This window comes from Ciconia boyciana, chromosome 7, assembly GCF_034638445.1.
Source record: "Ciconia boyciana chromosome 7, ASM3463844v1, whole genome shotgun sequence".
In the NCBI taxonomy this organism is placed as follows: domain Eukaryota; kingdom Metazoa; phylum Chordata; class Aves; order Ciconiiformes; family Ciconiidae; genus Ciconia; species Ciconia boyciana.
This window is the reverse complement of record NC_132940.1, coordinates 22928342-22940357: the sequence shown is the minus strand read 5'-3', so window position 1 is coordinate 22940357 and position 12016 is coordinate 22928342. Positions and strand designations below refer to the sequence as shown.

Genomic DNA, 12016 nt, shown 5'->3' with positions numbered 1-12016 from the left:
AAGCTTGCAATGTTGAGTAGAAAAGACTTGAATATTTAGAAAATATAGATTTAAATGCATTATTCATGGTCATACAGGAATTTCAGGTGTCAAGTCAAGGAAACCATAATCCCAAGACAACACCCCGAGTGCTGAAACAAAATATGAGGTAGTTCTCCAACAAAACAATATTGAGGAGCAGTTATTATAAGCAACCTGATTTATATTCTGCAAAAACCTTACTGAGCTGTAGTAAACTGGGAGAAAACAAATTAAGAGGATACTTTCCACTGTCTTATGAAAGAAAGGGCTAAAATAAGCAACTAAAATAAGGTACAGCAATTAAGGTGGAAGTAATGATTGAAAGCATATAATGTAACCACAAGCAAAATTAGGCTAATCAAGAAAAAATTATTTGAATATTTTTTTAAATATCATTTGCTTCACTAGATGCTTTCAGTGCTCTTTAAGAACTTAGTTGACCCTCTACTTCATAGATTTCTAATCATACAATCCTTTATAGATTTCTAATTATAAAGTAATTTAAATGCTACAGTAGCATCATTATGCCTTTTTAAACATATATTTCAACTTTATCTTGGGCCCTAAATCACATGCCATCAATCACAACCATCAGCCACTGAATGACTCTGTACTTTGACTTACACTGCCTTTAATAATATTTCAAGAAAACATGATCTGTGCAGTATGTTAAAACTTATTTTAATCTTACTTCCCTTGATTTATTTAGGGTCCACCTGGCTTGCCTGGCCTGAAAGGAGACCCAGGTTCCAAAGGAGAGAAGGTATACTTTATTTGTTTTTTGTGCCTTTGTAATTTTGATCCAGTCTAAAAGTCTTGTATAAAATTAGCAGAAACACTAAGGTTTTTGTATCAGAAAGCAAGACAACTTACTGTGTCTATCGATCAGTGTCCCATAGCCTTAATAGTAATCATGAAGTTTTAAGCCAGATCTGATATCCTGGAGATACACAGAAAGAAAAAGATTACTGCCTCTGTGGTAATATATTGACCATGTGATTCTTCCTTGCAATGAAAATCCCAAAGACATGGATGTAAAGAGAACTGTTGGTTTTACAAAAACAAAGTAAGTAGAAATGAAAAGTATTCAAGATTTTTACTTTAAAACAACAAAATGTAAATATTTAACAGCTATAATACTTTCTTTTGAAATAATGGATTGAGACATCTGAGGATAGCATTTTCTAATGGAGTCCCAACAATTTACTGATTGCTTGTTTCTCAGAGAAAAACTGTATAGAGAAAGGTATGAATATGATTGTGAATTTCAGGTTTTGTGTATGTGCTTGGATCAGCTGTTTATACAGCTATATTACATGTGGGGAAAAAAATGTGAAACTCTGTAATATGCTTATAGCATCTAAATGTGAAAGTTGGTATGAAACTTGTACCCACAGGTATTGTTATTTCTGTGTCAGTGTCAGCAAGGACTATGTTGCACTTAGATGTCTTTCACTGAATAAGCAGGCACAGCTTACAAATAATCTCCAAGTCTAAAGGCCAATGACCGACAATGAATATGCTTTCAGAATAATTTGTTTTCAGGTTAATTGTTATCTAGCAACAGTGATGACATTTGAAAGCTCTAATTTGTGTGTTTGCAAAGCATGTTTACTTTGTAGAGAGAGTTTTAACTATATTTTCATCTGTCTTGTTTAGGGACATCCTGGTTTGATTGGCCTGATTGGACCTCCAGGAGAACAGGGTGAAAAGGGTGATAGGGGTCTTCCTGGCCCACAGGGATCTCCCGGAGCCAAGGGTGATGCAGTGAGTAAAATATACTTCTGGTTTCATTCAAGTTCCCTGCAAAAGTACATATTCTAGTCTTTTGAGAGACATAAAGTTGCTATAAACATGTAACACCCAGAGCCTCCTAGTAGAGGTTGAAACTTTCCTAGGCATTGTACAAACACAGTGAAGTTAAACAGCTTAAAACGAGATCATGGAGTGATTCAGAAGGTGAGGGAAACACATACACCTAAGTTAGGGATGAGATAAAACTAGCAGCACAAATCTCATCAGGTTTATTAACTGCACTACCCAAAGTAGCTTCCTTTCTCCTAGTTATTAAGTCATGTTTTAAGGCACTATGTAAAAAGTGAGGTTTCCAAGCCATCTGAAGGGGAATACAGTTGTGACTATAAGTAATGCAGTGTAAGAACAACTACAAGAAACTCAAACTGTCATATAATACTTTAGACTTAGAAACTATTTTGGACCCTAGCAAATGGCCTAAATCAATACTCGTCAGGGTTGGACGCGTAGTAGGACTACCTTTTGGCATAGATATGCATTTTTTTAATCCAGTCCAGTATGTAGAATACTTTATTTCTGTACGTATTCTCTTATTCTTTCTTAGGGAATTTCTGGTCCTGCTGGTCCACTCGGACCCCCTGGTCCTCCTGGTTTACCTGTAAGTAATTTCATCCAGTCCTCCTGTTCAAAACACTCCCGTGTTGTGTGGAATATACTCCAACTATAGTTCTATGTTCTTGCCCATAGGGTCCCCAAGGTCCAAAAGGTTCCAAAGGATCCAGTGTGAGTAGTTCTCCTCCATATTTTTTGTTCTTTTACTTAACTTTTGTGTGTGTTATTTTTTAACACTGTGTAGCATGGTCAACACTGCATTTCTTTCATTGCTTTATAGGGTCCTGCTGGTCAAAAGGGTGACAGTGGGTTACCTGGTCCACCTGGTCCACCAGTAAGTAAGAACTCTCTTTGACATGCATACACATTACACTGACATGATGATCCTGTTTTTACAAGGGTAGAAAACACCATTTGTGAACTTGCAGATAAGGAAAATATTAATGATTGTTTGAAAATTCATTTTTCAGGAAACACAGATCCACGAGACACAGAAATACATTGTCCGCACTGAAAAAGCCATCAGAAACTTAAAAAAAAAACAACAAACACAACAGCCCCCACAAGCAAACAAAAAAAACCCCTCACAATAATTATTTTATGTGTTATATTGAAGCACAGGAAATGGAATGATTTTGGTTTCCCCCTGTTAATACTCTTCTGTTTCTACTATTTCTTTTTCATATCATAACAATCTAAAATGAAAACAGTCCAAATCTGAATGAAGTGTTTCAATTTCTTGAAATAAAGTATTGCTTTATAGACCCCAAGTGGAATTTTAAAGTTTTATCATAAGAAACATCCACAGTTTTCATTTGTTATAGGCTATGCCTCTACTTTAGGGAATTGCCAGGGATAAAGAGACAATCGCAAGTCAGTTCTGCACACTTAACTTATGTGAGGGCAGCACACTCTTCCCCAAACAGCAAAGTAGTGGGAAGAGTTTAGAGTACAACAATGGTTTGGCCTTCTACAATCATATTTTTCTGCACATAAATCAAAGCACATAGGCATAAATCTGAAGGAAATACGTGAAATAAAGAAATAAAGAATCTGAAGAAAGCCTATTCAAAGCACCTCCAAGCCCCATTCTGTGGTCTTCCTCTGTGTATTTATGCAGCTGAAAAACAAACAGAAAAGGTAAGCAGATATGTTGTTTTCCACTCAGGGTCCTCCAGGTGAGGTAATCCAGCCACTGCCAATCCAGTCACCCAAAAAGACAAGAAGATCTCCTGATTACATGTTATCTGATGCTGGTGATAATATTCTGGATTATTCTGATGGCATGGAAGAGATCTTTGGTTCATTGAATTCACTGAAGCAAGACATTGAACACATGAAGTATCCAATGGGCACTCAGAATAACCCAGCCCGAACTTGCAAAGACTTGCAACTCTGCCACCCAGACTTCCCAGATGGTATGTTAATATTGCATGACAAAGACAAACAAGGCTGAAGTTATGATCTGCTAAAATACTTTGGCAGAATAATTAATTATTGTTAGATGGTTAATACAGTCTCATTAAATCAATTTTTGCAGGTATAAAAGTTTAGAAAATGTAAGCGATGTTGTCTTGGTAAAAGCCAAAATTATTTAAATACATAACCTGATCTGGTTTTAGATTTAAAACTTTAAAAAGTGCTAAAAAAAACCAGTTATAGTTTGAAAAGGTGAGCCTTGCATTTCCAGAACTATCCAAACTGGAGAGAGATGAAAGATTGATGCTATTTAGATCAATGCAAAGTAAAATCACAAATGTCAGCATGCTGGGATAGCTAATAGCTTCTTTTAAAAGAAACGAGAATTATTTTAGTAGCTGTATACTTTAGCTAAGCATAATAATAAAAAATAGCATTTGTATTATATCAGATTAATTATGATTATGACTCTCAAAAAATTTCCTATTCTTTTAGCGTTAGAAACAATAATTTGTTCTACTGCATGACCACTGTTCTATATCATTCAGCAAATAGACATGCAAGTTTCTCTGATACTGTTTAATGTTACTAAGTACTACCTTAATAAAATGCAGAGCAGTATGAACAAGACATTGTGTTCTGAAGAACTATCTTGATGTAATTATTCTTTGCTGTTTTCTTCTTTTTTTCTAACTGAGTTTACCCTTCTGGAAAGGTTTAAATGAAAGCCAACCTTCACAGAGTTTTCATCCTTTCATTTTTTTTTCGATTGCAATGGATATTTTTCCCAGTTCAAAGCAATATTTTTCTGGTTTTAAATGGGAGGAAAAATAGATTTTGACAGTTAATAATATTTTATTGCTTTCACTCTAGATATATAAAAACAGATGGTTGCCTTGAGGAGTAGTTAAGCAGTGTATGTGCTATATGAAAAGTACATATTTTACAATTCAGTACCTCCATAATAATGAATGTTTTTTATAGAACACATTCACCTTCTTCATTTACCAGTATTTGCTTATTATTTGGAGCTTTCTTCATATCAAAGTAATCTTATTTTGGCTAAAATAAAAGTAAATGCATTCATTAAAATACAGAATTCTCCAGGGACAAGACTTACAGGTAGGAAAGACTGTTTTCAATAAATACAGCCTGAAGCAATAGAATTTTAAAGTACCATAAATGCTTTGTCTGTGCCCTGTATTCAGAAGACAGAACTGGTGAAAGCATTTGTCATGCCTCTTTGAAACCTCCACTATTTACCTGAAACTGGATTAGAATAGTAGTGTTAGAAAATCATTTGCTGTCCTGCTGTGAAACTAGCTGGAGATAAGGACCCACATCACAGAAATCATCATTATAATTCGAATGGTAGATTTTAAAAAGCGCTGATTTTTAATGGACCTTGGATTGACTGTGGCTCTCTTTTTCATCCCGAGCCTTCATTCACCCTAGCATTTTAGGGCCTGAATTCTCAATCGTGCCAGTCTGGTAGGACTGCTGGAACTATGGGAAGCCTCATGCAAGTTTTAACTGTCTTTCCCACTATGTCATCTAACCAAGCATTAGTTAAGATGTTTTTATCAACTAAAGCAGCCTGAAGTTTCACTAGTGTTGCAGCTTCATAACCCAGTAGTAAAAAACATCCTTGCTTGAGGTATATCTCTCCCAATGGAAGCTTTAGGTACTTGTGTGAGCTACAACGTCACCAAGCCCTGTGCAACCACCTTTTTATGTAGATAGGTATGCAAATTACTCCAGATTTTGCTCTCTGACCTAAGCTATAGCTTATTTCTGCCTAAGGCTGCCTCTGCTCTGTTTTTGAGAGTGCTACCACCACAGGCACAAATTATCCTTCTAGCTGAAATACTGAAATGGCCAAACTGTTGAGACCTGCAATGTATGTTTCCCACATAGTGTCCTTCCTCCTCTAGACTGAGATCTCCACAGTTCCTCCAAAACCTCAGCAGCATCCTGCAATAGAGTCATGGTTTGCAGTAAAATTAGACAAAACCACAAGGACGCAGATAAAATTAGACCGGTGTTATCTTTCATAAACAACAACAGCAGCAACAAATCACAAGGCAGAGAAGAAAGGGTTGCTTTCTCATCATTCAGATAAAATAACTTTGCTACAGACTTTGGAGGACCATTAGGGAGCAGTAAAACCTGGATCTTCCAAATACCATTTCTACTATATAAGGCAAATATTTTCTCATTTCTTTTAGGGGAATATTGGATTGATCCTAACCAGGGCTGTTCTGGAGACTCCTTCAAAGTATACTGCAATTTCACAGCAGGTGGGGAAACTTGCATCTACCCAGATAAGAAATCTGAAGGAGTAAGTACCAATCTGTGTTTTCAGATGGCTGTTAACAGATCCTACTATGCTGTTGCACTGTTGAACTAAACAGGATAATTACACTGTCACATTTTCATATGTCTGTCTTTCTGATTACATTGAAATTTGCATAAATCTGAATGAAGTGGTAAAATGGTACACAGAGTTAACAAACAGCATTTTCACTCTTTTGCTTAGATAGGGAATCTATGCACCTGCTTGCTAGTGTTTCATTAAGTTGTATTTCAGAATGCAACATAGCTGTGCAGCCAGTTAAAGTACATAATCTAGCATTTGACACCTAGAAGCTAAACCCTTACCGTGTTTCTCTTGTGGGTTCATTTATGTCTGTTCATTTATACCTATGCAAAGCAGACGTAAAACACTATGTATTAACAGTATCCTCACTCATTGTTATAAATTACCTCTGATGGGGCATATGGTGTAGAGGAAGGCTTTCTAAAAGCTTGCCTAAATGAGAGAGATCTATCAGTATCAACACCAGTGAAAACTCTAATGTAGACACTCTTCACAGGAACAATTTATACCAGCAGTTTACCTGAATCTTAACAGATAACAACAGTCTCCCTTAAATAGAACTAGCTCTCTTTATAAGCTATCACCTTGGATTCCATATAAAGTCACTAATTTGATGGCATCCTATACAAGAAAAACATCCTATTTTAGAGCTTTAAAGAGGCTGAGATCTCAGAAAGAACCATTCTTTACTATCCGATGTGAAATTTGTCCCAGGTGACATAAAACCTTTGTATCTGTTAACATATGTTTTAAATACTTCTATCTCTGCTGTTTTACCACACAGGTTAGAATTTCATCATGGCCAAAGGAGAATCCAGGATCTTGGTTTAGTGAATTTAAGCGAGGCAAACTTGTAAGTTGTCACTGCAATGTAACAGTTATTCACAAATCAAGTACATGTTATCAGTGATCAACAGATCCCAAGGAATTTTATAAATATTTAGATAATGGAAAGACTTTTCAGCGCCAGCCTTTTTGCCCTAAATATTAGAGCAGCTATATGGCCTCTTGCCACTAGACAGCAGGAGCCCACTTGGTACTGTCCCACAATGATCCCAATCGTCACCTGCACAGTTGATGGTGAGGATCTGGCTTCTGGCAGACCACATATCACCACTGAACCTTAGTAAAGCAGCTGGATCACAGATCCCCTGCCCCATTCTAGGTAACTGGAAATACACTGAGTATGCAAAGATGAGACTGCAGGCTGACATAACTCTATAATTAACTAAAAACAGATTCCCAAAGAGATTCTGCTGTTTTACACTATATGGTAGGAGTAATTCCCTGTCTTTCCCATTAGAATGAAGCTAAAATAATTAGCTCTTCATCCTAAATATATTGCTACATGAAAATCTATTTACTGAGTCATAGCTTTATTGAACTTTAAAACTCCATAGAATGTTATATGTTGGTTGATTTTTTTATTAAGGACAGTTATGTGGTTCTTTTGTCAACAATAATTTTGTTTTACATTTTAACAAAGGAAATAGATAAATATTCATATAACTTCTTCAATTTTCCAGCTTTCCTATTTGGATGTTGAAGGCAATTCCATTAATATGGTCCAAATGACATTCCTTAAACTACTGAGTGCCTCTGCCAGACAAAATTTCACTTACAACTGTCATCAGTCCGCAGCTTGGCATGATGCATCATCTGACAGCTATGACAAAGCGCTAAGGTTCTTAGGATCAAATGATGAAGAAATGTCTTATGACAACAATCCTTACATCAAAGCTCTTCACGACGGCTGTGCAGTAAGTAGAGGTTCAGAAGAGTCTTTACCAAACCAACCTGTCAATTAAAGTAGAAATCAAACAAATTCATTTTTTCACAGCTTCTGAGAAAAGCTTTCTAAACACTTTATTTGTAATAGACTGCCTTTTAGTAGATTCTTAACTATAGGACACTAGTCCCTTATTTAATTTTCATATATGTACCAAAAAAAAAACCCCATAAGCCAAGCAACAGAAATGGAAGAAACCTGGTATGGATACAGGCTGTCAGCACCAATGTGCTGAAACTAGACTATCTGCTAGTCTGAGCACAGAATAAGAGAAGAACAGAAGCAAAAAACCATAATCAGGGGAGGCAACCCATCAGCAGAATATATTTATACTCAAAATCAAGGCATATGCAGACAGAATATTTAGTGATACAGTAAAAGCATGTATGAACTAAGCCATATGTATGTACCCAAATATAGTGAATTAATTGCACAGTTTGATGTGTGACTTTTTTCTCATTTTTTGGTAGTCAAAGCCAGGTGAAGTTTGTGGACTGTACCTTTCAGAATCCTTTCTTAGCTCAGCTAAAACCCCTGGAACTGTCCAAACATGCGTCAGCTCTCTGACCACCTCTCCAGCAGGGTCTTTGTAGGCATAGCAACCATTACCTCTTTTCAGAAACACAATGGTTTGTACAACACTTTGAAACAAAGCCATCAAAGGAGCCAGTGACAGTTGAAGCCTCATTAATTATTTGGGGTTTTGATATGGGAGCATTTTGAAGGCAGTTCCTGAGAAGTCAGTGATAGAGAATTAGAGACCTGAAGGTGCCAGGATATATACCTGGCTCCGAGACAGAGATGCAGCTCAGGTAAATGAAGTCTTCTCCTCTCAGTAATGAGATTCTAATACATAACTGCTTCATGTCAGCCTTTCTGTATGTCCTGCATATTTATTTTGCTTTTGTTATCCACAGTGGGTGAGTGTAGAGCTCCAGAGAGAGCTGGAAGTGATTTAGGGTGTAACTGTGTCACTAAACTGAGAACACTCAGATCTACCAGCCTGGATGCTCATCTAAACTCCAGGACCCTGGCATAGCTGAAAGGGGTCTCAGCAAGATATAAGAGACCATCTGAACGAAGTGCAGTCCTAATAACTAACATGATGACTTGGCTGGATGATATTTAGAGGAGGTAGAGAGCCTTTGTTAGGTGTGCCTTCAAACCTGGTTTCTAAGTGCATCACCTGGCAGTCCTGTCAGACTACTACTTTCTTTCATGTCCAAAGAGCTGCTGTAATATTTTGTGAGATGGTTAGTCTTTCTTCTTGGAAATGAATCTTCCTTCTGTCTTTCAGAGCTAATTAGTGATTTCTTCACAAGGAAGACATGCACACTGCTATGAGAATATTATTATTTATTAAATAGTATAGACGTGAACTCAGAATTCTCTAAGAAACATTAAATGTCTTAGATAATTTTTCATTTGTAGGCCTATTTTAGTAAGTCAAAAAGCTATGGGCTGATCTCTTTCTAAAATCAAAAACATTCCATGTCACATTTTAAAAATAAAATCCTAACAAAACATAAACTTTAGAGTTTGTAGTATCTGGTGCATGAGGGGGGCAATAATTTCTAAATTCTACACTTCAGAGATAACCTATGAAGATCTACAGCACATGCTTACTGCTCTGATATATAACTATGTTTGCTTTTTTTTGCTTCTTTTTTAACAGTCAAGAAAGGGCTATGCAAAGACGGTGATCGAAATCAACACACCCAAAATAGACCAAGTGCCTATAGTTGATGTGATGATCAATGACTTTGGTGATCAGAACCAGAAGTTTGGATTTGAGGTCGGTCCTGTCTGCTTCCTTGGTTAAGCTTAAGACAAAATCAGATCAACAGAAATGTTGCACTTTGGTGCTACCAACCCACTTCATGCCACATGCAAGTTTTGAATAAGGATGGCATAGAAAATATGTCTTGCTGTGTATGTATGTCTTAACTAGAAAGTAATTGTTGCCCTTGTAGGGCCAGAATCACATGACTTAAACTTATTTTGCAAAGATGCTGTGGCACAGACAGACAACATAGGGCTTACTTTAGGAACACCCCCCCTTTGGATTCCTTTGGTGCTGTAAAAAAACGAACGACATGGTGCTCCTTCCATTACAACAAAGAGGTGTTAAGAAAGTGTTTAATAAACTGTAATTATTCTATGTACAGTACTATACTGTTATTTCTCTGTCCATTTCCAAAACTTGCATGTGTCTCTGAATTGCATCTGGCTCTTATTTTATAATTACAAAACTACATTGTCAATACTGTGTATGTATTCTGAAAACATAAAGCTGTAATTGCCAGTGAAGCCAATTCCATTTCTGATTAATAATAAAATCCCTTTGTATATATTGTTGTTGAAGAGCTTTGTTATTTGAAGTCGCCAAAAAAACTTAAGGTGGCAAAACTGGAAGATCTTGAGCAGCACACTCAAACAACTCTTTTCTGCTGGTTTCACTCTGTGATGATGAATTTCAATAATGAAAGCACCTTCAAACGTGCTGTGTTCCATGGTGCTATACCTCAGACTTTTTATTTTCTCTTCTAATTCCAGAATTTCATAAGATACATGTATATACCTAAAATAAACTAGTTTATATTTTTGGGTGGGGAAAATATGTAAGAAAAAAAAACAACTTCTGTGTAAGAGAGCTGTTAAAAATCTGTGTGAAATAAATTAGTCATATAGTTTTCCTTTTTTTTTTTTTTTAATCTCATCTGAATTTGTTTCCATTGTGCTTATTTGGTCTGCATAAATATTAAAACTGGATTCTAAACAGTTATTTATGGATTTTTGCAGTGTTTACTTGGATTTTTATGTAAGCAATGATGGATGTTTGCGTCCTGAACTGGATACTAAAAGTTCCACAGAATGGTCCTATACAATATTTGCCCATCCCATTAATATGAATTATTTTTTCCTGTTATTTCACCTGAAGGCCAGGGATGCAATATGTCTAGGTCATGTGATTCTACATAGTTGCTAAGCAACATACGAGGGGACTGCTTCCTCCAGAGCCGTCTTTGACCCAAACTGTTACAATTTGCTATTCAAATCTCACAAAAAATATTTGGTTTGGCCTTCCCTCTGAACATTTTATTCAGGTAGTTGGAAGTAGAAATTACATTTTAGCTTTACAACACAAATCCTTTTGTAATTATTTTTCATAATATATGTAAGACTTGAAAATAAATGTTTGTTTCTATTTCTTATAAATTGTTAAATTAAATAGTACTAGTTTCTGCTGGCTCATTTCCAACTGGTATTTTCTTATGCACGTTTATACATGTAAAAGTGAGATTTCAAAAGTCAACTTCTTGCTGTTCATATTTTCTTTTATTTTTGAACCAAAGTTTGTAACTGTCACCTCAAAGAGGAAAATACAAATTTTATTAATAAAATCAAGTCTTGTCTACCTGGATTGGTCATTCTCTTTTTTCAATGTCCAGACCTCACCCACTGTTATTACTGTAGCCTCACTCTGCTTCCAGACCATCCAGACTCAAAAAAAAGTAATCTTACTACATGTCCTGGCAAGCACTGGGAAACAGCACTAGGAAGAGAAGTGTTAATAGAAAAGATGCTGATCTGGCCATTGGCAGCAAGGCTGATAATTTCACATTTAGTTTGTATGGACTGTAGCTGCAGCAGGCCACATAATACTGTCAAACACATGATAGGAACCAGATATTCTTTCCCCAGCCACTCTCTTACAACCTACAATGTCTGAGTGCTTCACAATCTCATGCTTATCCTTGTAGGATCCCATAAGGTAGGCAAATGACCCTATTTATTGATGGGAAACAGAAGACAAGAACTAGACCAAGACCTAGAAACTACTGCCACTCAAACTTTCCAGTACCTTGTTTTGGATACTGAAACCAGAACTGGTGATGGGTTCAAGCTAGAGACATGACATATGTCACCTGGAGCCTCCTCCAAAATGTTTTATATTTTTTTAATCTGCTAACTGTTCTTTATGAACTCTGGTTATGTCCACGACAGCTGTGAAAGCAGCTCCAATAAGTTTGGCAGAG

At 36.3% G+C, this 12016-nt stretch overlaps 1 protein-coding gene across 3 annotated transcripts in view; it reads left to right on the top strand.

Moving 5' to 3' along the window:
• COL11A1 (collagen type XI alpha 1 chain) overlaps nucleotides 1-11400 on the top strand; it is a 163475-nt gene extending 152075 nt beyond the window's left edge. For all 3 annotated transcript variants that reach the window (XM_072868974.1, XM_072868973.1, XM_072868972.1), the window contains 10 exons: nucleotides 731-784; nucleotides 1681-1788; nucleotides 2381-2434; nucleotides 2524-2559; nucleotides 2669-2722; nucleotides 3557-3806; nucleotides 6036-6148; nucleotides 6972-7040; nucleotides 7714-7947; nucleotides 9652-11400. In XM_072868974.1, the coding sequence (XP_072725075.1) occupies nucleotides 731-784; nucleotides 1681-1788; nucleotides 2381-2434; nucleotides 2524-2559; nucleotides 2669-2722; nucleotides 3557-3806; nucleotides 6036-6148; nucleotides 6972-7040; nucleotides 7714-7947; nucleotides 9652-9798 (1119 nt within the window). In that variant the 3' untranslated portion in view covers nucleotides 9799-11400. The remainder of the gene's footprint in view (nucleotides 1-730; nucleotides 785-1680; nucleotides 1789-2380; nucleotides 2435-2523; nucleotides 2560-2668; nucleotides 2723-3556; nucleotides 3807-6035; nucleotides 6149-6971; nucleotides 7041-7713; nucleotides 7948-9651) is intronic.
• The last annotated feature ends 616 nt before the right edge of the window (nucleotides 11401-12016 follow it).